Raw genomic sequence first — 24,138 nt, forward strand, 5'->3', positions numbered from 1 at the left:
TGTGGAGTGGAGGTCAAAACCCTGGCAGTGAGTTGGAGAACCAAAATGAGGAGCTGTGGGAAGATAAGCTGGGGTCTGGGAAATGTAAAGCATTCAAGGGTGCATCTTTGCTGAGTGATTGTTAGTTGCTCTTTGCAGTGAAGGGAAAAGGTAGGACCCTAGAGAGGAAGAACAGATGGGAATGTCCTAATGGCCTCCTAGTAAATCTCCTAAACAGCACCACTGTTTTAGAGTTCAGAAATTTTTTTTATGAAAATGCCAACCACGGAAAACCGGAGATGTAAAAAGCATGACACAAGAAATCCAGCTCTTCGATGCAATAGTATTTTAATGCAGGTGAGAAGTGCAACATGCATACAAAGAAAAAAGAAAATAATTCACCATACAAGGAATAGGTTCCCAGGGTTACAAAACAGATTACAAGCAACAATTCCCAACATGATTATTCCTTTGATTCAAGTTGTGCTTCTTTTCATTCCAGGTGAACCTAGAGTTTGACAATGAAGTTCTGGTAGGAACAAGTTCAAGTAACTGATTTGACCCTGGTTGGTATTAAATGAGAGAAACCCTATTAAAGCAGAGGCCTAGGCAGCTTCTCTCCCTCATGCCTCCGTTTACAAACCAGAAAGAGATGGTGTGTGTTCCTGGACAGAACAGAACCGAAACGAAAGGAAAAGCCGGGTTATGGCACCGTGTCAAGGGGATTTACACCTGCCTTCCCACTCTCAGAGCTCTGTAACAGGGCGTTGATGTAACAAAGAATCAGCACTTCAGGCTTAATACCAGGGAGAGCTTAGCTGGGAATGCATCAGAGGAAAGTATCATACAAGCAAGGTAAAGCACGAGGAAGGTATCTCTGGGCCTGTTTGCAGAAGGGGTGAGCGCACATCTCTCCCATTCACGTCAGCTGGAGAAATCAGAGCTCACCACCTCTGCAAGCCATGCCCATAATCTCAGCCGTCTATCCACATCACTGCCTGGTTGTTCCCTGTCCCGTGGCCATTCCTCCAAGGTTTAGCACGGCGCACAGTTGCCATTGAGGTACCTGTGGCCCCATCGCCAGCCCCCAGAACCACAAAGGCCCCCGTAACCCCATAACCCACCATAGCCATAGGGACCCCCAGCACCAAAGTAGCCTGGGGAGCCATAGAAGCCCCTGGACCCGAAGCTGCCCCCGTATCCAGCTCCAAGGTGAGGAAGCCCGGCGGATCCCACAAAGCTGTCCTGAGGGAAGGAGCTGAGGGTGGCGCCAGGGAAGGTGACAACAGACGCGGGCGGCTGGATCACCACTCTGGAGTCGGGGCACTGCCGGACGCACGGCTCGTTGTAGCTGTCAGCGATGGGCTGTGGGACAGCCACCCCGCAGGGGCTGGCGCAGATGCCAGAGCTCAGAGCTGGAGAGCAAGCCATCCTTTCCTTGTGGGGGGAGTCTGAAATGCAGAGCACAGCAAGGAGTTGGGGTGAGGAGGACATAAGTCACTTGAGTCGCACTGCTCTGAATGCGGCTCCTCCCATGTCCCCAGCTGCCAGCTCAGCACCCCCACGACCCTGATGCCTCCATGCCTTGAACACAGGATTTGTTGAGGAAATATATAGCAACCTGCTTTTCCACGGAAAATTCCTGACAAAAATCAATACAGGAACCTGCAACATAAAGGTAGGGAAAAACACAAAGCAAAACATTTGTTTTGTTACAAGTAAGAAAAAACATAGAGAAGTAGGACTGGAAATGAATGTGAAGACAATATCTGGCTAGCTATAAGGACATTTAGTCTCGGCAGACTTACCCTGTTCACTGAGGAGAGGAAGTGAAGAGAATTGGTTAGAGAAGCCCGGGGTTGGGACTGCTTTTATAATGTTTTAAGACTGCCCAGAGCATTGGCGGCACCTTTTTTTTTTTTGCATTGTGCCCCAATTACTTACAAAACAACGCCAGCTGGATGCTTAACTCCATCAGTTGTGATAAAGGTTTCCCTCAGTGCTTGGCCTATTAATGTGGTCTTGGCCCTCATAATTACCATGCCTACATCACACCTGCCATGCTGTGCTCCTCATAAAGTTTTATGGGCTACCAAAAAGCCTGCATCAGCTACAAGCAATTGCTTACACAGCTCTAGTCGCCCAGCGTTTGGGGCTGTAGTTTTATTGTTGCCGTCTTCCTGAGTGTCCTGCCCTGCTCCGTGCCTCGGTTTTCCTACAAATACCCTGGGCGTACTAACACCTCCTGCAGCCTGTTTTGTGGCTTCCTAACATCGAGACCTTTGAAAGCACGTCATAAACACTCATTATTGTTTTATATGTTTTGTGACTGTGGCAGTAGTAGCATATTACTGGTGTACCCGTGCTGAAACATGCCATCATGTGGAATAATATGCAGGTCACGCACAGCGTGAAATCACAGCTTCGCCTTTCATCCCTCCCCTGTGTCAGCAACCACAGTTCGTGCTGTGAGTTATGATCACAAAGTCACGTTTCCCATGCTCAGCATCCCTCTTCCCATCAGGCCTTGAAGCATGCTCTGTATGACTTCCACTCTGAATTGAGCTTCTCCCATGAGCTTTGAAGCCATATGCCATATCTCTGTCCCTTTTCCCCCATTCGTATCCTTCTCCATGCAGCCTCTTAAAAGCCCCTTGCCCTCTCTGTTGCACACTCCCTGTTTGGGCAAAGGCAGCGTGAAGTGCTTTTCTGCACATCGTCCCCCTCTACACTCTGGTTTAAAAGCTGCCGAAGATCTTCAGAGGCACTCATGGGTCTCGCTCACGCTCAGCCAGGGGCACATGTCAAACCCATAGGGCCTGGCAAAAAGCCTGCTTACATCACTGGTGAGTCTGCTGTTGCTGTCAGTGGGGATGGCGTGACACCCGTGTGAGCAGTGCTGAGCTTGGAGAACAGAAGCGCTCGTCTTCCAAGGTGTTGCAAGATGAGCTGTGCAAGCATCACGTCCACAGAGCGTCGGGTCAGAGCTCGATTCCTGGGCACCAGGGAAATCAGAGCAGCAGGTGGATGCCAGGAATGGGGCTGATTCACAAGGATTGCAGATGAAAGGCACATGGACATCACACTGCACAGGCCTGATATTCAGCTAATAACTCCAGAGATATAATCATGCCCATTGAAGTTTCTTGCCCACAGCCAGTGCTTTCCTTAATGCTTTAGGGTGTTTCTGCCCCTTCACATCATCTCCAACTATATAAAAGCTGTCACATGTCAGAGCTCCTGACTCCACTTCTCTTGCCTTTGTCTGCTCAGTGCCTTGCCTAAGTTGGACATAACTCCTTCTTAACGTGCTCAGGGATTGCATTGGTCATCGCTTCAGCATAGGAGTCTCTGCAAGGCCTTTTCTGTCCTTTGCTTGTTTTACTTTCTGCATCCTTCTTCACGGAGTTTCAGGATGTTGGCTTTAGCACATCTAAGCTTCATAATTTTCAACCAAGTTATCAGATGATATAGAGAATTTACATATCTATTTCCATATTTTGTCATTGGAAACAAGGCACTGAAAACACTGTGAAAGACAGGATAGCTCTTCTGAAGTCAGTGAATCTTTGTCCATTTGTGATGGACGTAGGGCTAAATATTTGGCTCTGACAAAAGAATAGCTTCCGTTGTTTTTGCTAGGAGATACTGATACCTCCAGGGCTTTGGATATCCAATACTGATGCTATGCTCAATGTAAATAAGCAAGATACCCATCCTAGGTGTCTATGACTGGATTAAAGTCAGTGTTTTTAGGCAGGAAGAGACTAAGGTGCTCCCAGAGTTTGGGCTGGAGGGAGGAGCGAGATGGAGGGAAGAGCAGGCAGCCAAGATGGAGCAAAGCAGCCTCCTGTTCGCTCCCTCGCCTACTCTGGATTTAAGGTTTTTCTCCATCCCAGAAAGGTGACTGTCTTCCCAGCCCTGGGCTACGCTGCCTGCTCCAAGCCCTGTGGGGTGGCTGTCCCACAACACACACTTGCAACAGGAGATTTATAAAACTTGATGGAGCCAGTACGGTACTAATCCTATTTCTCTTAAATCTCAAGGAAAATGTGACTAGACACTAACAATGTGTGGTCTTCTGTCGCTCTGAGCATGTCTCTGAATTAATAATCTCCAGGAAAGGGTGACATTCACCTTTGGGACTATCTGTTTGTTTACAGAGAAGGAATTTGAGCTCTTTTATATCTGAACCTTTTTACCACCATCATCTGGAAAAAAAAAGCATGGGCGTTGTTAACAGCTATGGGCCCACAGGGCCCTTTGTCCTGTGCTTTTGTCTTCTTTTCTCAGAGGGTTTGAGCTGGAGCAGAGATTCTCATCAAAGGGTTCCCGAATTCTGGGGTACCAATGGATCTTGGTATGGGTGTCATGGGGAGCCACACAATATTAGCATAATTAGTTTAGCAAACAGGATTCACATCTTGCACCCCAAAATTTCAAATAGGAGCCCATTGTGTTAATTGTGGAATTTCTCTGCTATTTTTCCATAGTTGAACAGTACGTGAAAGTGGGTATTTTACAAGGTAATTTTCCACAGCCATACCTGAGGGGTTTTGCCTGAGTCTTACAGGGGATGTTTGAGCCCTAGAAGATTGAGAGCCACTGAACTAGTGCCTTCAGATGACAAGACAGAAGACTACCTGTTACTGGATACTCTGATATGAACATCTAGCCTCGAGTTGCACGGACTTCATGTATGTTACCAGGTATTGCTTGAACATGTATTTGGTGTCCCCAAGGTCTGGGCTTTGCTTGATCCAGAAAGAAATTATTCTCCCCTCCTATTGCCACAGGGTAGAAGGGATTCATCTTCCCAAAAGTACGGGGTTGTTGGCTTTAGCCAAGACAGGGCATTTTGACTGTGGTGTGTAGATGCTCCCGATGTAGATTCCTGAATAGATAGTCTTGGTCCTCATTCCTGGGTCAGGAATCTCATCCCACACTCATAATGGCATGGCTTGTGGATGATGGTCGAGTGGGGTGAGAGTTGCCTTTCTCTGTATCGAGAAGTATTGTCCATCCCTCAAGTGTATCCTGACAATTTACTCCTCGTAAGAATTCATGAGCTATAAAAATAGAGGACAGAGGAGAGGAAAATAAATTGACCAAGGAGAGGAGCATTATGATGCAGCATTATTTTTAATGTGTGTAAGCAATTGAATTTACAATTGTTTCAAATAGAAATGAAAGGTACACAGAGCAAATTTCCAGGGTTTCAAGTAGGGAGAAAACCAACAACGAAGCATTTCACACAAGATCTTCCTCTTTCATGTCCACATTGTGACATTTGACAGCCAAGACCTCCTTTCAAAAATTTGAGGTTAGATGTTTCATGCCAGGTTTCACCTTTGACCTTCTCAGATAGGAAAAAAAAACAGTATAAGCAGAGTGGAAAAGTCTTCACCATTACATCCATCTGAAGGGCAGTGAAAAGCTAGAGGAAAGAAAGAATATTCATCTGGAGGATAAACAGGACCAGGTTCCTGTGGGCACTGAGACTCTTTTATACTTGTCTGGCAAAGAAAAGAATCCTTCAGGTGCTTGTAGGAAGAGCTTACTTGCACTCTCAGGTCCTTGCTTCACTTATAGTGACTGAGTGGTGGGAAAAGACTTTAGTGTCAATGACCATCGGGTCCACATGGAGTCGGTGGAAAGACAGAAGAGGAAAGAGACCAAAAGCATAAACAGAGAATATTGGGTAGGCTTACAAAGGTGGTGATAAGTCACAATTCTTATTGCATTCATTTAGAGTCGTGTTTAACTTGGCACTTCTGCAAGCCATGCACCAGTCCTGAGCCATGAATCTGTACTGTTAGTCATTGCCTTCTTCTTCCCTGTCCCATGGCCATTCCTGCAAGATTTAGCATGGCTCACAGTTGCCATTGAGGTACCTGTGGCCCCATCACCAGCCCCCAGAACAAAAAGGCTGCCCTGTCTCAATTACTGGTGAGCAGCAGCTGTTTCCAAACACAAGATCCCCAATGGGACCCAGTATGGAGAAGTGAAGGCATTGCCATTACACCCACAAGTTCAGTGTTGACTACAAGGCTTCTTAGAACTGCTGAGGGGTTTCAAAAGGCACAGTTGCCAACTGAGAGTAATGAAAACCGAGCTTCCCAAATGCACATCTGCCCCTGGAAACACTAGGAATAATTTCTAAAGCTTAAAGCCACAGATATCTGCAACATACTTTTTAAAAAGTACACACACACAGAGACATATCTATTGATCTATCCATGTATTGTTCTTTTGATGCATCGATACATCTATCCTGTAATTTTTCTTTTAACCAACTCAAGGAACACAAAATAAGCATTTGAACAAACAAGCTATCACTTGTGTGACTCCTTACCGAATTGGAACCGCATTGGCCTTCCCAGTTCACCGGGGAGAGCAAGTCCAGAGAAATGGTTGGAAGAGCTCAGAGTTGCGAGAGCTTTTCTGCACCTCTTGAACCACATGGAGGTTATGAGATGCCCATTCTGCATGAGGTACTAAATAGTTACAAAACAAAGTTTTGCCTATCTCACACCATTAATGGATATAAATGCTTTCTTCCACATTTGTAATCAATGGAAACCAAACTGACCAGAACTGAGGTCTGCAAGTCCAAATCTAATTAGGGGATAGACGCATGCAATCCTGACATGTAAGGTTTTCAATGAGTCTAATACTTTTTTATGGGGGTTCTCCACCGAAAGCGTGAGACTAATGAAAACCTGGGCACATATAAAACCTGTCCAATTGTGTCCTTTGCAGTGCTGACCTCTGAGGAAGCCTCAGAACGTCCAGCATGCCTCCTGCACGCAGTTTTGACCCAGCTGTGGCTTAACACATACACGTGACATGAGTTTTGCTCTCAAGATTCAGGGGTGTAGTTTCTCTAACCCCCCTGTAGATATCTTCTTGAAACTAACCACAAATTATGCCCTTAGACAGGGCTACCATTCCTGACGGTTTCATCTAAATCATATATGAAATGACAAAGTGATAGCCTGTTTTTTTCTTCGCCATGATATCCTATGGGCCAAATGTCGAAACAGGGTAGAAATGGCAAAACGTTTTGACGGAATGAAACGGAAGAGATGTTTCAACTCGAAACAAAAGTTCAAATGAAACACTGTACTGTCAAAATGTCGAAACTGTAGTAAAAATGGAGCGTTTCCATTTCTCAAAGCCCTAACAAGATCTAATGGTAACTTTCAGATTGTTTCAAGTCAAATAGCCTATGTTGATCAATAACTTTAAGATAATGAGGATGTCTATTCACACTGTGTCCATACAATTAAATTTCAGTGTAGAATTCCAACAGCAAAACCTTTTTATAAGGGCATTAATGGCTATTTCAATGCAAATTCCTGCATCTGACACAAAGTCTTAAAAGGAAAAATATTTGGAATTTAGGCAAAAGTTCATCTGGTGTCATGGGACAAACATCTGAAATATTCACCTTGTCATTCTTTTGAACAATTCTTATCTTCCCATATATAGATACCAGGAAGGTAAACTTGATAGCCAATGATCAGCTTCAGATTTAGGCCAATCAGAAGGCAATTCTTGTTGAAGACTGCCACATTCAAACAAACAAAAACCTGAAGGAACCTGTGTATCATATGCTGTCATTTCAGTGACATTTTTGGAAATCAATAATTTTCAGCATTATTTACAGAGATCTGCACATACTGATTATACAGAGATCTGTAATGCTGATTACAACATTTACAGTTTCATGTAATGCAGCCAAGCAGAGATCAGCTCTAGTTTGCATGTACTCTGAGTTAGACACTGGGTTTCAGAAACCACTTCTTTTCATGGCATTCTCCTTCATGCTATGAATGGAAAAGAAAGAAAATAACACATCCTCTATCTTTATGCCAGGGTTTCTCAGAGCAAGACATCAAAGGCCTTTAGTCACCTGTTAATGCTTCATCAGTTTTTCCCGATGTTATAAAACTAAAATTTTCTCCACGTGTTCAGAACCCCTGGATTGCAATGTATGGTCCCATTAAAAGAAGGTGTTTCAAGACCTGTCCTGTTCATTGCCTGATCAGGTCACAACTTTGTGGCGTGGAGGTCAAAAGCCTGGTAGCGAGTTAGAGAGCCAAGATCAGGAGCTGTGGGAAGAGAAGCAGGGCTCGGGGAGGTGGAAAGCATTCAAGGGTGCATGTGTACCAGGTGACAGTTAGTTGTTATTTGCAGCAAAGGGTAGAGGTGGGACCCTACAGGGAAACAATAGATGAGAATGTCCTAATGTCCTCCTAGTAAATCTCTTAAGAGGCACTCTCATTTTAGAGTTCAGAAAATGCCAAACATAGAAAACAGGGGATGTAACAGCATGACACAAGAAATCCAGCTCTTTGATGCAACAGTGCTTTTAATGCAGGTGAGAAGTGCAGCATACATACAAGGAAAAAATAAAATAATTTAGCGTACAAGGAATAGGTTCCCAGGGTTTCAAAACAGATTACAAGTAACCATTCCCGACATGGTTATTCCTTTAATTCAAGTTGTGCTTCTTTTCATTCCAGGTGAACCTAGAGTTTGACAATGAAGTCCTGGTAGGAAGAAGTTCAAGTAACTGCTTTGGCCCTGGTTGGTATTAAATAAGAAAAACCCAGTAAACGCAGAGGTCTAGGCAGCTTCTCTCCCTCATGCCTCCGTTTAAAAACTAGGAAGAGATGGTGCATGTTCCTGGACAGAACAGAACTGAAACGAAGGGAAAACCCGGGTTATGGCACTGTGTCTGTTGGATTTACACCCGCCTTCCCACTCTCAGAGCTCTGTAACGGGGCGTTGATGTAACAAAGAATCAGCACTTCAGGCTTAATACCAGGGAGAGCTTAGCTGGGAATGCATCAGAGGAAAGTATCATGCAAGCAAGGTAAAGCACGAGGAAGGTGTCTCTGGGCCTGTTTGCAGAAGGGGTGAGCGCACATCTCTCCCATTCACGTCAGCTGGAGATATCGGAGCTCACCACCTCTGCAAGCCATGCCCATAATCTCAGCCGTCTATCCACATCGCTGCCTGGTTGTTCCCTGTCCCGTGGCCATTCCTCCAAGGTTTAGCATGGCGCACAGTTGCCATTGAGGTACCTGTGGCCCCATCGCCAGCCCCCAGAACCACAAAGGCCCCCGTAACCCCATAACCCACCATAGCCATAGGGACCCCCAGCACCAGTGTACCCCCGGGAGCCATAGAAGCCCCTGGACCCGAAGCTGCCCCCGTATCCAGCTCCAAGGTGAGGAAGCCCGGCGGATCCCACAAAGCTGTCCTGAGGGAAGGAGCTGAGGGTGGCTCCAGGGAAGGTCACAACAGACGCGGGCGGCTGGATCACCACTCTGGAGTCAGGGCACTGCCGGACGCACGGCTCGTTGTAGCTGTCAGCGATGGGCTGTGGGACAGCCACCCCGCAGGGGCTGGCGCAGATGCCAGAGCTCAGAGCTGGAGAGCAAGCCATCCTTTCCTTGTGGGGGGAGTCTGAAATGCAGAGCACAGCAAGGAGTTGGGGTGAGGAGGACATAAGTCACTTGAGTCGCACTGCTCTGAATGCGGCTCTACCCATGTCCCCAGCTGCCAGCTCAGCACCCCCACGACCCTGATGCCTCCGCGCCTTGAACACAGGATTTGTTGTAGTGGATCAGAGCGGTGACCTCCCTGCCTTGCGCCCTGCCTCAAACCCCAGTACAATCTGATAGCCTTGAAGCGCTCCGTAATGACACCAATACAAGTGCTTCTTCCTTACACCTGCAATTGGAAATATTAGATATCTTCTCCCTTAGGCCTGTCTGGGACATTTCTATACCTCACTCTCCCAGGAAATGTAGAGCAACCTGCTTTTCCTCAGAAAATTCCTGACTAAATCAATACAGGAACCTGCAACATAAAGTTAGGAAGAAACACAAGTAAAATGTTTGTATTGCTACAAGTCAGAGAAAACATAGAGAAGTAGGACTGGAAATGAATGTGAACACAATATCTGCCTAGTTATAAGGACATTTAGTCTAAGCAGACTTACCCTGTTCCCTGAGGAGAGGAAGTGAAGAGAAGTGGTTAGAGAAGCCCGGGGTTGGGACTGCTTTTATACTGTTTTAAGACTGCCCGGAGCATTGGCGGCACCTTTTTGTGTTGCACTGTGCCCCAATTAGTTACAAAACAACACAAGCTGCATGGTAAATTCCTTCAGCTGTGATAATTGTTTCCCTCAGTTCTTGGCCTATTAATGTGGTCTCGGCCCTCGTAATCACCATGCCTACATCACACCCGGCACACTGTGCTCCTCTTAAAGTTTTATGGGCTGCCAGAAAGCTTATATGTAAAACAGCATAATTAACAAGTGTTATCATAGAAGTCCTGCTACCAGTGAGGTGCTTTGTGTGCAGATAGTTCTGAATCATTCAAGTATTTTCTGTACTTTCGGTGAACTACTGCTTAAGCAAACACCAGTGGCTTAATATGAGGATACATTTTTAATGCTGGTTCATTACATATCTGTCCCTCAAAATGGTTGAATTGTAGGAACAGCCCATTCCTTTTTTTTTTGACGGGTAGCTGAGTTTAATCCCAGGAACAAGCACAAGCAGTCCACATTTTTGTTAGAAATACAATATTGTTAGAAATGCGCAGCTTGCATCTTGCACCTGATAAGAAAGAAATACTGCCAAGGGCTTTTTCTTTCCCAGCCTTGCTACAGACTTTCTTATGCTAATTGCAGTTTCTCCCCCTCACCTGCCTTAAGTCTTTATCATGCGGATTGCAGGAGCCAAAATTCAATTATCTGTGTCCTTGAAAGGGGGGGGGGAAGTAAACTTTTGGTGACCTGTTGTAGTTTCTGAGTATGCTTAATTAGCTGATGCATATTTACTTCTTCGCCCTGCATACTTAAGTAGTTAATTAAACTATACATGCGATGTATGTAGTGATGTAACTTACATGTATGCTTGTATGAAACAGAAGTAAGCTGTAAGAGTTCCTGTTTCTGCACACGTGCCCAGGAGAGAAAAGATAAATTTCGCTTGCGAATACCAATGCGGGGTCAGAGTAATCTGAGTACCTGACTCTGCTCTGACCTTTGTTTGCAAAGAAATGCCACCTTTGTGCCGTTTAATGTATGTGTGTCTGTGATTTTTTACGGGCCTCCAGAGAAACGAACCGCTTTATGCATCATTTGTAAGACCCCTGGTTGCACAGCTCCGGCCGTGGGGCAGTAGTTTCATTGCTGACGTCTCCCTGAGCGTCCTGCCCCGTACCGTGCCTCAGTTTTCCTACAAAAACACTGGGCATACTTACATCTTCTGCTGTGTGTTTTGTGGCTTCCTAACATCTAGACCTTTGAAAGCACATCATAAACACTCATTATTGTTTTATATGTTTTGTGACTGTGGCAGTAATAACATATTACTAGTGTACCCATGCTGACACATAGCATCATATGGAAAAAAAATGCATGTCACACACAGCGTGATCACAACCCCCCCTTTCATCCCTCCTCTGTCTGAGGAACCACAGGTTCGTGCTGTGTGTTATGCTCACAAAGTCATGTTTCCCATGCTCAGCAATCCTCTCCCCATCAGGCCTTGAAGCATGCTCTGTATGACTTCCACTTTCAACTGAGCTTCTCCCATAGGCTTTGATGCCAAATGCTGGATCACTGTCCCATTTGTATCCTTGTCCCTGCAGCCTTTTACAAGCCCCCTGCCCTCTGCTGCAAACTCCCTGCCTGGACAAAGGCAGCGTGAAGTGCTTTTCTGCACTTCATCCCCCTCTATGCTCTCATTTGAACACTGCAGAAGATATTAGGGGTACTCGGGACTCTTGCTCATTCTCAGCTGGGGGCACATGTCAAAGCTGTAGGGCTCAGTACAAAGCCTGCTTACATCAGCAGAGAGTCTCCTGTTGCTGTCAGTGGGGACGGCGTGACACCCGTGGGTGTGAGCAGTGCTGAGCTTGGAGAACAGAAGCGCTCGTCTTCCAAGGTGTTGCAAGATGAGCTGTGCAAGCATCACGTCCACAGAGCGTCGGGTCAGAGCTCGATTCCTGGGCACCAGGGAAATCAGAGCAGCAGGGGGAAGCCAGGAATGGGGCTGATTCACAAGGATTGCAGATGAAAGGCACATGGACATCACACTGCACAGGCCTGATATTCGGCTAATAACTCCAGAGATGTAATTATGCCCATTGCAGTTTCTTGCCCATAACTAGTGCTTTCGGTAATGCTTTAGGGCCTTTCTGCCCCTTCACATCATCTCCAACTGTATAGAAGATGTCGCATGTCAGAGCCTTTGTCTGTTTGGTGCCTTGGCTAAGTTGGACATAGCTCCTTCTTAACGTGCTCAGGGATTGCATTAGTCATCGCTTCAGCACAGGAGTCTCTGCAAGGCCTTTTCTGTCCTTTGTTTTACTTTCTGCATCCTTCTTCATGGAGTTTCAGGATGTTGGCTTAAGCACATCTAAGCTTCATATTGTTCAACAAAGCTATCAGAGTGATATAGAGAATGGAAATATCTTTCCTATAATATGTCATTAGAAACAAGGGACTGAAAACTCAAGCTGTGAAAGACAGGATAGCTCTGCTGAAGTCAGTGGATCTTTGTCTATTTGTGATAGACGTAGCGCTCATATTTTGCTCTGACGAAAGAATACCTTCCAGTTTTTTTGCTAAAAGATGCTGATAACTGCGGTACTTTGGAAAACCAGGCCTCATGCTACGCTCAGTGTGAATCATCAGCATGGGCTTCCTAGGTGTCTATGGCTGGATTAGAGTCAGTGTTTTTAGGTATGAAGAGTCAAAGGGGCTCCCAGAGGCTGGGTAGGAGGAAGGTGTGAGCTGGAGGGAAGAGCAGCCAGCCAAGAGGGAGCAAAGCAGGGACAGCCTCCTGCCCACTCCCTCGCCTGCTCTGGATTTCAGGTTTTCGTCCTTCCCACAAAGGTGACTGTCTTCCCAGCCCTGGGCTATGCTGCCTGCTCCAAGCCCTGTGGGGTGTCTGTCCCACCACCCACACTTGAAACAGGAGATTTATAAAGCTTGATGGATGAACTTTTAAATGGTATTATAATGGAAGGCTCAGTAAAGAGAAATGGGGAAGGACTCTTTCAGAAGCTATTTGAAAGCCTTTGTTTAGAGATATCCACAGGACATCCCATATGAGTGGTACTGCCTTGGGCATCCTCACAATTACCAGAGCTTCATCACAGAAACGTGGGAATGGAAACCCACCAAGACGGGACGTTCACTTATTCTTTGTAATACGGCTGAGTTACTGTTTGTCCTCGCTAGCACATTTCAGGGACAAAATACTACCGATCTGACATCTACCCTCAGCTCTACACATACACTTGCCCCAGACTACCTTCCAGCCTGTGAAATCTGTGCCACCCGCTGTGCCCTGGGCTGTTTTACATTCTTGTCATATCCGCAAAAGTATGTTAAACCCTCCTGAAATGTCATTCCTATTTCTATTGGCCATTGTTTTGATACTCACATCAGGCAGGAATCATTTTAGGATTTTCCCCAACCCACTACACAATGGCTAATGTATAAGATGGATGGGTGGATGGTTACATGGATGCAAGACAACCAAAACTAGCCATTTTATTCAGGGTGGTCAACAGTTGGAGAATTCCAATGAGTACATCTGACCCAGAACAGGGATTTTAATAACCTTCTGGTTCCCATGGTTCAACAGAGAGATGAGTGTCTTCAGCAGCAGTGAGCACAGAAGAAAATTGGGGTTGAATAAAATATGGTTCTTTCCACCAGGCTAAACAATAGAAGGTGCCTAAATAAGTGGCTACATGAATAAAGAACTCAAATACCATTATGTGTTTAGTATGCTGCATGAACTTTGACTCTTGGCTACTCCAGGACATGACTCAGGAAATAGCTTTATTCTTTGGAGATGGAAACTGAAACACCTAGGAGAAAAAATGCCTGTACAAAACACTTGGAGATGTTTCCTTTCCTATTTCTAAACTTCTAATGGTAGCTGCTAGGGAGGACATTGAATACGGGACTCATCACCTGAATATATCTAGTTCATCAACACCTGATCCTGTCAGAGACAGAATATTATACAAGATGGACCAGACCACTGGTCTCAGCCAGTATGGTACTAGTCCTATTTCTCATAAATCTCAAGTAAACCGTGGTTAGAAACTAACAATGTGTGGTCTCCTGTCACTATGAGCATGTCTCTGAATTAATATTCTCCAGGAAAGGGTGACATTGACCTTTGGGACTCTCTGTTTGCTTACAGAGAAGGAAGATGAGCTCTTTTATATCTGAAACTTGTTCCCGCCATCACCTGGAACAAAAGAGTATGGGCATTGTTAACAGCTGTGGGTCCATAAGGCCTGCTATCCTGTGTCTTTGTCTTCTCATCTCAGAGGGTTTGAACTAGAGCAGAGGTTCTCACCGAAGGGCTCCTGAACTCTGGGGTACCGATGGATCTTGCTATGGGTGTCATGGGGAGCCACACAATGTTAGCATAATTAGGTGAGCAAACAGGATTCACTTCTTACACCCCAAGATTTCAAATAGGAGCCCATTGTGTTAAAAGCACTTTGGCCCATTTTAGACTTTTGGAGTTCTTTGCACGAAAATATTGAACAGTGAGTGAAAGTGAAGAATGGGTATTTAGCAAGGCAAATTTCCATAGCCATTCCAGAGGGGTTTCATCTGAGTCTTACAAGGGAAGTTTGAGCCCTGGAAGATTGAGAGCCATTGAACTAGAGGCTTCAGATGACAAGACAGAAGACTAGCTGTTACTGGATACTCTGATGATATGAACATCTTGCCTTGAGTCATACAGACTTCACCTATGTTACTAGGTATTGCTTGAATATACTATGTATTGTGGAAGTAAATTTAACGTGGAAATAAATTTATCCAGGCTCCTAACTTTACTAAGAAAACAGACAGAGACCAGAGGTGCTGATACTGCTTATTTCAGTGAAATGTTCTGAGATAAGGAATCCTGCATGCCTTGTTTTGCCTTGATATATTACCCTGTGTACGGATGTTAGTTTATTATTCTCTCTGACAAACCAGAAACTGATAACCGTTCCTATAAGCACAATGTTTCCCTTTTCTTTATGTAAATTGCCTGTATGTCTGTGTGTGTCAGAGCAGTGATTTACTTCTATTTATTTCTCCAAAGTTGTATTTTTTTCTGTTTCTGTCCTAAGTATGAGTATGCCTGTAAACTTATAGAGTTCAAGAAATCCTTTGAAACAGACAAGTGGGTGATTCCTTTTGCTGTATGCAATTCTCCCTGTGATCACAGTATAGCCCTAAATAAAGAAAGACTGTCTCTGTCAGTTCTGATTCAACCACAATGCAAAGTTTGATTTCTTGCACAGTATTTAGAGTCCCCAAGCTTCTGGGCTTTGCTTGAGCCAGAAAGGAACTAATTTCCCCTCCTATTGCCACATGGTAGAAAGCACTCATCTTCCCAAAAGTACGGGGTTGTTGGCTTTAGCCAAGGCTGGGCATTTTGACTGTGGCGTGTAGATGCTCCCTGTGATGGTGGACCTTGCCTCTCTGTATTCTTTTATAATCTCCCAAAGAGCTGTAAGTACCCCGACTTTTCCACCTGCCATGTCTTGGATGTTATTATAATATGTTCTGCTTTATGATGTCACTTGTTGGGAGGGTTGTTATATATATATTTGTTGTTTTATTTTGCTCTTTGGGTGTCTCTATTAGGAATGCCAGTATTATAGAGGAAAACTTCACTCGATTATTCCCACACATTCACCAATATATATATTCACAATCAGAAGCAGATTAACACTTGTCTTTATCTTTATTCTTTGTAACACTATACATACTTTCATTATCTTTAAACAGAAGTGGTCTTTTTTTAACAATTATATCAACTCTGTAATTCTATCTACATACTGTTCTTATTTAACCTTTATCAGTTTGGTTGGACTGAACCTGGTGTTAATAAACAAAGTGCTTTTAACTCTGATTGGTCCGTTTATTTCCTTTTTTTTTTTTTTAGAGCAGGCTTTTCTCTTCAAGCCTTGTTATTTCTCTCTCTTTACTTCGGCTACCCTGAGTGTGTACCTTTCATCAGGCGCGTGCCTGAAGCCTTGAATCCCTGTGGTCCGTTGTTTTCATTAAGCTTGTGGGAGTGAGTCAATTCACTCTTCTTTTTTTTGTTTGTCTGTTTACTTTTCAGCATGGCTGCCAGCCACGTCTCCGGTGCCTCTCCAGCGATCCGCCCCTCGTTCTCAGAGCACAGCTCTCTCCAGCGACGAGAAAAATCCTGAGGTAAGTGTCTTATCTCATGGAGATCTTCTTTCTCCCTCGCTTTCTCCTACAGATGCGCTTTCTATCTTCTGCCTTTCTGAGACACCCTTCTCCTCTTTCTTTGCTTTTCCCAGAGCTTCTATCCTAATATGGTAAAAGCTCCGGAAGCGGCGTTCTCCGGCTCTTTTTGCTGCGTCGCTATTTATTCTTTCACACTCCTGATGGAGATTCCTGAATAGAGAGTCTTGGTCCTGATCCCTGGGTCAGGCTGTGGGTCCCCTTTGGCATCAGGGAGGAATTTTATGCCACACTCATAATGGCATGGCTTGTGGGTGATGGTGGGGGGGGGAGTTGCCCTTCTCTGTACTGAGAGGCATTGTCCATCTCTCAAGTGTACTCCAACAAACTACTCCTTGTAAAGATTCATGAGCTATAAAAATAGAGGATAGAGAAGAGGAAAATAAAATGACCAAGTAGAGGAGCATTATGATGCAGCATTATTTTTAATGTGTGTAAGAAACAGAATTTACAATTGTTGGAAATAGAGAAAGGTACATAAAGCAAATTTCCAGGATTTCAAATAGGGCTAAAACCGAAAGTGAAGCATTTCACACAAGATGTTCCTCTTTCTTCTTCACATTGTGACATTTGACAGCCAAGATCCCCTTTAAAAATTTAAGGTTACATATTTCATGTAATGTTTCACACTGTACCTTTTCAAATGAGTAAAAAAACCCAGTATAAGCAGAGTGAAAAAGTCTTCTCCATTAGATGCATCTGAAGGGAAGTGAAAGGTGCACCTCAAGCGAGTGGGAAGACATAAGGGGAAAAAGACCAAATGCATAAACATGTGGCGAAATGCCGGGCTAGCGGTTCCAGCACCGCTTAGGGGAGCCGCGGGCTTTGCGGAGTTGTGCGAACGCGCGGCTTGTGGGGCGGAATTGAGGTAGCTTTTTAGCCGCCCTCGAGGTTCGCCGAGTTGGCACAAGCAGACGACTTAGAGTAAGTAGTTAGTGTCTCTTAATCTATAGGGTGTCCGTTGGTTCACGAGGTTCCAGAGCCAGCCCTTGCGTTCCAACATGGAGCTGGTCCGAAGCTCGGTGCGGCTGCCGGCTCCTTAAGTCCCAGAACTGGTCAACGGCTCATGAATGAGAAATACAATGCAATACTGTAACACGGTGAATCGTTGTCAGTTGTTAGATTTCCAAGGCCTTTGTCTTCGCTGGGGTACGCCCAGGCGGGGAGGCTGAGAACCAGTCTGTGGGATGATCAGGCCCACAGAGTTTTCCAGTTGTCGTCTCTGCTGCTTCCTGCTTTTTTGCCTCTTTTATAGATGTTCGTTGGACTGCCTCTATGACACTAACTATAATATACAGAGATAGGATAATTTTCTTTTACATAATAATTGCTAGGCAGATTTTCTACATAAGTTTTATTTCTGCAGAAACGACACTTCTAGATAAGAAACGAAATTTACAGAATGCGCATGTGTAGCTTAATGCCAGCGGAGAAAAGTACAAAGCGTTCATTTTGATTAATAGTCAAGACTTCAAGGTTACATAAATATGAGAGTGCCGCGCGGCAGTTATACAGAAAAGGGAAAATAATATAAAATATATGCTAAATAATATAAAATAGTTACAAAACACAGAATATTGGGTAGGCATACAAAGGTGGTGATTAGTCACAATTCTTATTGCATTCATTTAGAGTTATGCATAACTTGGCACTTCTGCAAACCATGCCCCAGTCCTGAGCTGTGACTCTGTCCCTGTTAGTCATTGCCTTCTTCTTCCCTGTCCTGTGGCCATTCCTGCAAGATTTAGCATGGCTCACAGTTGCCATTGAGGTTCCTGTGGCCCCATCACCAGCCCCCAGAACAAAAAGGCTGCCCTGTCTCAAATACTGGTGAGCAGCAGCTGTTTCCAAACACAAGATCCCCAGTGGGGTCCAGTATGGAGAAATGAAGGCATTGCCATTACACCCATAAGTTCAGTGTTGACTACAAGGCTTCTTAGAACTGCTGAGGGGTTTGAAAAGGCACACTTGCCGACCGAGAGTAATGAAAACTGAGCTTCCCAAATGCACATCTGCCTCTGGAAATCCTAGGAATCAATTCTAAAGCTTAAAGCCACACATATGTGCAACATATTTTTAAAAAATACACACACACACACACAGAGAAATATCTATCAATCTATCTAGGTATCGATCTTTCGATGTATCGATTCATCTAGCCTGAAAATTCTCTTTTAACCGACCCAAGGAACACAAAATAAGCATTTGAACAAACAAGCTATCACTTGTGTGACTCCTTGCCGAATTGAAACCACATTGGCCTTCCCAGTTCACCGAGCAGAACAAGTCCAGAGAGATGGTTGGAATTGCTCAGAGCTGTGAAAGCTTTTCTGCACCTCTCGAACCACCTGGAGGTTATAAGATGCCCATCTCAGACCATTAATGGATGTAAATGCTTTCTTCCACATCTGTGATGAATGAAAACCAAACTGACCAGAACTGAAGCTTGCAAGTCCAAATCTAATTAGGGAATAGACGTATGTGATCCTGACGTACATTTTTAGATGACTCTGATACTCATTTATGGGGCTTCTTCATTATATGAAAACCTGGGCACATATAAAACTTCTCCAGTTGTGCATAGTCCTTTGCTGTGCTGACCTCTGAGGAAGCCTCAGAATGTCCAGCATGCCTCCTGAACGCAGTTTTGACCCAGCTGTGGCTTAACACATACACGTGACATGAGTTTTCCTCTCAAGATTTAGGGGTGTAGTTTCTCTGAACTCCGTGTAGATATCTTCTGGAAACTAGCCACACATTATGCCCTTAGAAGGGGCTACCATGCCTGAAGGTTCATCCAAATCGTATCAGAAATGACAAAGTAATTGTCTTTTTGTCCGTCCCCATGATACCCTATGGGCCAAATGTCGAAAGAGGGTTGAAATGTCAAAACGTTTTGACGGAATGAAACGGAAGAGATGTTTCGACTTGAAACAAAAGTTGAAATGAAAACTGTTCTGTCAAAACATCAAAACGCTAGTCCAAATGGAGCGCTTCTGTTTTGCAAAGTCCGCGCTCCCAATATCCTAACCAGATCTAATGGAAACTTTCAGATTGTTTCAAGTCAAAATACCCTATGCTGATCCATAACTTTAAGATCAATGAGGATGTATATTCACACTGTGTTCATACAATTAAATTTCAATGTAGAATTCCAACAGCAGAAACCTTTTCATAAAGGCATTAATGGCTATTTCAATGCAAATTCCTGCATCTGACACAAAGTCTTAAAAGGAAAAATATTTGGAATTTCAGCAAAAGTTCATGCCTGTGTCATTGGAGAAAAACTCTGAAATATTCACCCTTGTTCTCTTGAACAATTCTTATCTTCCCATACATAGATACGAGGAAGGTAAACTTCATAGCCAATGACCAGCTTCAGATTTAGGCCAATCAGAAGACAATTCTTGTTGAAGACTGCCACATTCAAACAAACAAAAACCAAAATGAACCTGTGTAACACATGCTCTCATTTAAGTGGCATATTTTGACGTCAATAATTTTCAGCATTATTTACAGAGATCTCTTATTACTGTTTCTTGTAATACAGTCCAGAAGAGATCAACTCCAGCTTGTCTGTACTCTAAGTTAGACCCTTTGGGTTTCAGACACCACTTCTTTTCATGGCATTCACCTTCATGATATGCATAGAAAAGAAAGAAAATAACACATCCTCTATCTTTATGCCAGGGTTTCTCAGAGCAAGACATCAAAGCACAGTATAGTCACCTGTTAATGATTCATCAGTTTTGTGCCTATATTATGAAGCTCTAATTTTACTCTACGTATCCAGCACCCCTGGCCTGCAAAATATGATCGCATTCAAAAATGCATTTCAAAGCCTCTCCTGTTCATTGCCTTATCAGGTCACAACTTGTGGAGGGGAGATCAAAAGCCTGGGAGCGAGTTGGAGAACCAAGATCAGGAGCTGTGGGAAGAGAAGCAGGGCTCTGGGAGATGGAAAGCATTCAAGGGTGCGTCTTTATGGGGTAACAGTGAGTTGCTCTTTGCAGCAAAGGGCAAAGGTGGGACCCCAGAGAGGAAGAATAGATGGGAATGTCCTAATGACCTCCTAGTAAATCTCTTAAAAGCACCCTCATTTCAGAGTTCAGAAAAAACCTTTATCACAATGAAAAAACAGAAAACCGGAGATGTAAATAGCATGAGACAAGACATCCAACTCTTTGATGCAGCAGTACTTTTAATGCAGGTGAGAAGTGCAGCATACATACAATGAAAAAAGAAAATAGTTCAGCATACAAGGAATAGGTTCCCAGGGTTTCAAAACAGACTACAAGTAACCATTCCTGACATTGTTATTCCCTTAATTCAAGTTGTGCTTCCTTTCATTCCAGGTGAACCTAGAGTTTGACAATGAAGTCCTGGTAGGAAGAAGTTCAAGTAACTGCTTTGGCCCTGGTTGGTTTTAAATGAGAGAAACCCTGTTAAAGCAGAGGCCTAGGCAGCTTCTCTCCCTCATGCCTCCGTTTACAAACCAGAAAGAAATGGCGTGTGTTTCTGGACAGAACAGAACTGAAACGAAGGGAAAAGCCGGGTTATGGCACCGTGTCAAGGGGATTTACACCCGCCTTCCCACTCTCAGAGCTCTGTAACGGGGCGTTGATGTAACAAAGAATCAGCACTTCAGGCTTAATACCAGGGAGAGCTTAGCTGGGAATGCATCAGAGGAAAGTATCATGCAAGCAAGGTAAAGCACGAGGAAGGTGTCTCTGGGCATCTTTGCAGAAGGGGTGAGCGCACGTCTCTCCCATTCACGTCAGCTGGAGATATCGGAGCTCACCACCTCTGCAAGCCATGCCCATAATCTCAGCCGTCTATCCACATCGCTGCCTGGTTGTTCCCTGTCCCGTGGCCATTCCTCCAAGGTTTAGCACGGCGCACAGTTGCCATTGAGGTACCTGTGGCCCCATCGCCAGCCCCCAGAACCACAAAGGCCCCCGTAACCCCATAACCCACCATAGCCATAGGGACCCCCAGCACCAAAGTAGCCTGGGGAGCCATAGAAGCCCCTGGACCCGAAGCTGCCCCCGTATCCAGCTCCAAGGTGAGGAAGCCCGGCGGATCCCACAAAGCTGTCCTGAGGGAAGGAGCTGAGGGTGGCTCCAGGGAAGGTCACAACAGACGCGGGCGGCTGGATCACCACTCTGGAGTCGGGGCACTGCCGGACGCACGGCTCGTTGTAGCTGTCAGCGATGGGCTGTGGGACAGCCACCCCGCAGGGGCTGGCGCAGATGCCAGAGCTCAGAGCTGGAGGGCAAGCCATCCTTTCCTTGTGGGGGGAGTCTGAAATGCAGAGCACAGCAAGGAGTTGGGGTGAGGAGGACATAAGTCACTTGAGTCGCACTGCTCTGAATGCGGCTCTTCCCATGTCCCCAGCTGCCAGCTCAGCACCCCCACGACCCTGATGCCTCCGCGCCTTGAACACAGGATTTGTTGTAGTGGATCAGAGCGGTGACCTCCCTGCCTTGCGCCCTCCCTCAAACCCCAGTACAATCTGATAGCCTTGAAGCGCTCCATTATGACAGCAATACAAGCGCTTCTTCCTTGCACCTGCAATTGGAAATATTGGAAATCTTCTCCCTTAGGCCTGTCTGGGACATTTCTATACCTCACTCTCTGAGGAAATATAGAGCAACCTGCTTTGCCTCTCCAAATTCCTGACCAAATCAATACTGGAACCTGCAACATAAAGTAGGAAAAACACAAAGCAAAACATTTCTATTGCTACAAGTCAAAGAACACATACAGAAGTAGGACTGGAAATGAATGTGAACACAATATCTGGCTAGTTATAAGGACATTTAGTGTAAGCAGACTTACCCTGTTCACTGAGGAGAGCAAGTGAAGAGAAGTGGTTAGAAAAGCCTGGTGTTGGGTCTGCTTTTATACTGTTTTAAGACTGCCCGGAGCATTGGCGGCACCTTTTTGTGTTGCACTGTGCCCCAATTAGTTACAAAACAACACAAGCTGCATGGTAAATTCCTTCAGCTGTGATAATTGTTTCCCTCAGTGTTTGGCCTATTAATGTGGTCTCAGCCCTCGTAATCACCATGCCTACATCACACCCGGCACACTGTGCTCCTCCTAAAATTTTATGGGCTGCCAGAAAGCGTGCATCATTCTTGTGACTTGATCACAATGACCTGAGGAATGAACTGGGGGGACATCCAGGGCCATGTCGATAGCACGGGATAGTCGTGGGCAGGGGTCTGGACAGTCGGCCCACCCTGCCTACGGTGCTGCTGCTGACGGGCTTTGTGCGGTTCATCCACAACCTCCAAGGACAAGGGAGTTTCTCTTCTTCACACTCCTGCTCAGTTCCTCATACTGCCAGTGCCCAAGGGCTCTGGTCCCTTGGCCAAGGGAGACATTTCGCTGCAGTCACCTGCCTTTGTGACAGCCCGATATGATGAAGTGAGCACCCTGCAAGAGGGACAGTGCATCTGCATCGAGTGTGATGGGCGCTTTGAAAGAAGGTCTTACCTAGGATGTAAATGGGAGATTGGACTTTGGAGTTTTAATTTATTAGAGGTGAAACAAACTAGGCTTCCTAGGGGAGTAAAGTACATCAGAAGGAAAAGGCACTGGGCGTAACTGGGGGAAATGACATCACAAGCCGATTGGAGGCTGACATGAGTGATCCTGATGTGATTCTCTGAAGCATACGCTGCCTGTTCCTCATTGTGATGCATTTTTGTGGAGTGCCCTGAAATCTTTAGTTCTCAGAGAGCGTCAGCAAGTTCATCATGACACCCCCTTGCCAGCCAATTAGCACACGATCCAGGGAGGGGAAGGTCACAGGTAGAGGTGTTAAATTTGGATTGTTCCTTTTGACAGAGGAACAAACCCAAAATCCCAACTGCTCATGAAATGTTCTGACAAACATTGGCTGATATGCAAAACACCCTAAATAACAAGTGTTATCCTAGAAGTCCTGCTACCAGGGAGGTGCTTTGTGTGCAGGTCATTCTGAATCATTCAAGTATTTTCTGTACTTTTATTGAACTACTACTTAAGCAAACACTAACGGCATAATGCGGGGATCCATTTTTAACACTCTTGCTTTTACACACGAGGTAAACATTCGTCCTGAGAAATGGTTGAACGGTAAGAGTCACCTGTTCCCTTTTATTCTGACGGGTAGTTGAGCTTAATCCCAGGAACAAACGCAATTAGCCCGCACTTGTAAGACCACAGGCTGTACAGGAGTGGGCACGAGCAGTTGCTTACACGCCTCCAGTGGCCCAGGGATTGGGGCAGTAGTTTGATTGCTGCAATCTTCCTGAGCGTCCTGCGCCGTGCCGGGCCTCACTTTTCCTATAAAGACACTGGGCTTAATAACACCTCCTGCTGCCTGTTTTCTGGCTTGCTAACACCGAGACCTTTGAAAGCACGTCATAAACAGTCATTATTATTTTATATGTTTTGTGATTGTGGCAGTAGTAGCTTATTACTGGTGTACCCATGCTGACACATGGCATCGTGTGGAAAAAACCCATGTCACGCACAGCGTGAAATCACAACCTCGCCTTTCGTCCCTCCCCAGTGTTGGTAAACATGGTTCCTGCTGTGGGTTATGCTCACAAAGTCATGGTTCCCATGCTCGGCATCCCTCTCACTGTCAGGCCTTGAAGCATGCTCTGTAGGACTTGGGCTCTCAACTGAGCTTCTCTCATAGGTTTTGAAGCCAAATGCCAGATCTCTGTGCCTTTTCCCCCCATTTGTATCCTTTTCCCTGCAGCGTCTAACAACCCCCCTCTGCTGCAAACTCCTTGCCTGGACAAAGGCCAGCGTGAAGTGCT

General features: G+C 45.2%; 3 protein-coding genes across 5 annotated transcripts; all 3 read right to left on the reverse strand.

Annotated features, from left to right (window-relative positions):
* Positions 1 to 318: 318 nt before the first annotated feature.
* LOC149861056 (claw keratin-like) lies at positions 319 to 1,913 on the reverse strand. 2 transcript variants are annotated; one of them, XM_090051656.1, is made up of 3 exons: positions 1,788 to 1,800; positions 1,601 to 1,644; positions 319 to 1,430 (listed from the first exon to the last, which is right to left on the reverse strand). In XM_090051656.1, exon 3 carries the CDS (start codon positions 1,408 to 1,410, stop codon positions 1,015 to 1,017), a length of 396 nt encoding a protein of 131 aa, XP_089907782.1. In that variant the 5' UTR covers positions 1,411 to 1,430; positions 1,601 to 1,644; positions 1,788 to 1,800; the 3' UTR covers positions 319 to 1,014. The 2 variants fall into 2 exon arrangements, with proteins under 2 accessions (XP_089907782.1, XP_089907781.1); XM_090051655.1 differs by lacking the exon at positions 1,601 to 1,644 and having other exon boundaries at positions 1,788 to 1,913.
* A 6,458-nt stretch (positions 1,914 to 8,371) lies between these two features.
* On the reverse strand, positions 8,372 to 10,018 carry LOC149861057 (claw keratin-like). 2 transcript variants are annotated; one of them, XM_090051594.1, is made up of 2 exons: positions 9,998 to 10,018; positions 8,372 to 9,459 (listed from the first exon to the last, which is right to left on the reverse strand). In XM_090051594.1, the coding sequence occupies exon 2, from the start codon at positions 9,437 to 9,439 to the stop codon at positions 9,044 to 9,046; it is 396 nt and encodes a 131-aa protein (XP_089907720.1). In that variant the 5' UTR covers positions 9,440 to 9,459; positions 9,998 to 10,018; the 3' UTR covers positions 8,372 to 9,043. The 2 variants fall into 2 exon arrangements, with proteins under 2 accessions (XP_089907720.1, XP_089907719.1); XM_090051593.1 differs by lacking the exon at positions 9,998 to 10,018 and having other exon boundaries at positions 8,372 to 8,688; positions 9,133 to 9,708.
* Positions 10,019 to 20,503: 10,485 nt separating this feature from the next.
* Positions 20,504 to 22,188, reverse strand: LOC149861058 (claw keratin-like). Its single transcript, XM_090051636.1, has 2 exons — positions 22,157 to 22,188; positions 20,504 to 21,619 (listed from the first exon to the last, which is right to left on the reverse strand). Exon 2 carries the CDS (start codon positions 21,597 to 21,599, stop codon positions 21,204 to 21,206), a length of 396 nt encoding a protein of 131 aa, XP_089907762.1. The 5' UTR covers positions 21,600 to 21,619; positions 22,157 to 22,188; the 3' UTR covers positions 20,504 to 21,203.
* Positions 22,189 to 24,138: the final 1,950 nt, after the last annotated feature.

The sequence above is a fragment of the Crocodylus siamensis genome, chromosome 6 (genome assembly GCF_052110815.1).
Source record: "Crocodylus siamensis isolate JL-2025a chromosome 6, ASM5211081v1, whole genome shotgun sequence".
Lineage (NCBI taxonomy): Eukaryota > Metazoa > Chordata > Crocodylia > Crocodylidae > Crocodylus > Crocodylus siamensis.

Excerpts from the sequence above, each read along its gene's own strand:
- LOC149861056 (XM_090051655.1), bottom strand. The coding sequence starts at position 1,410 with ATGGCTTGCTCTCCAGCTCTGAGCTCTGGCATCTGCGCCAGCCCCTGC.
- LOC149861057 (XM_090051593.1), bottom strand. The coding sequence starts at position 9,502 with ATGTCCTCCTCACCCCAACTCCTTGCTGTGCTCTGCATTTCAGACTCC. Across the intron at positions 8,689-9,132 it reads TGGGGGTCCCTATGGCTATG|TTCTGTTCTGTCCAGGAACA; the intron begins GTGGGTTATGGG and ends CCTTCGTTTCAG.
- LOC149861058 (XM_090051636.1), bottom strand. The coding sequence starts at position 21,599 with ATGGCTTGCCCTCCAGCTCTGAGCTCTGGCATCTGCGCCAGCCCCTGC.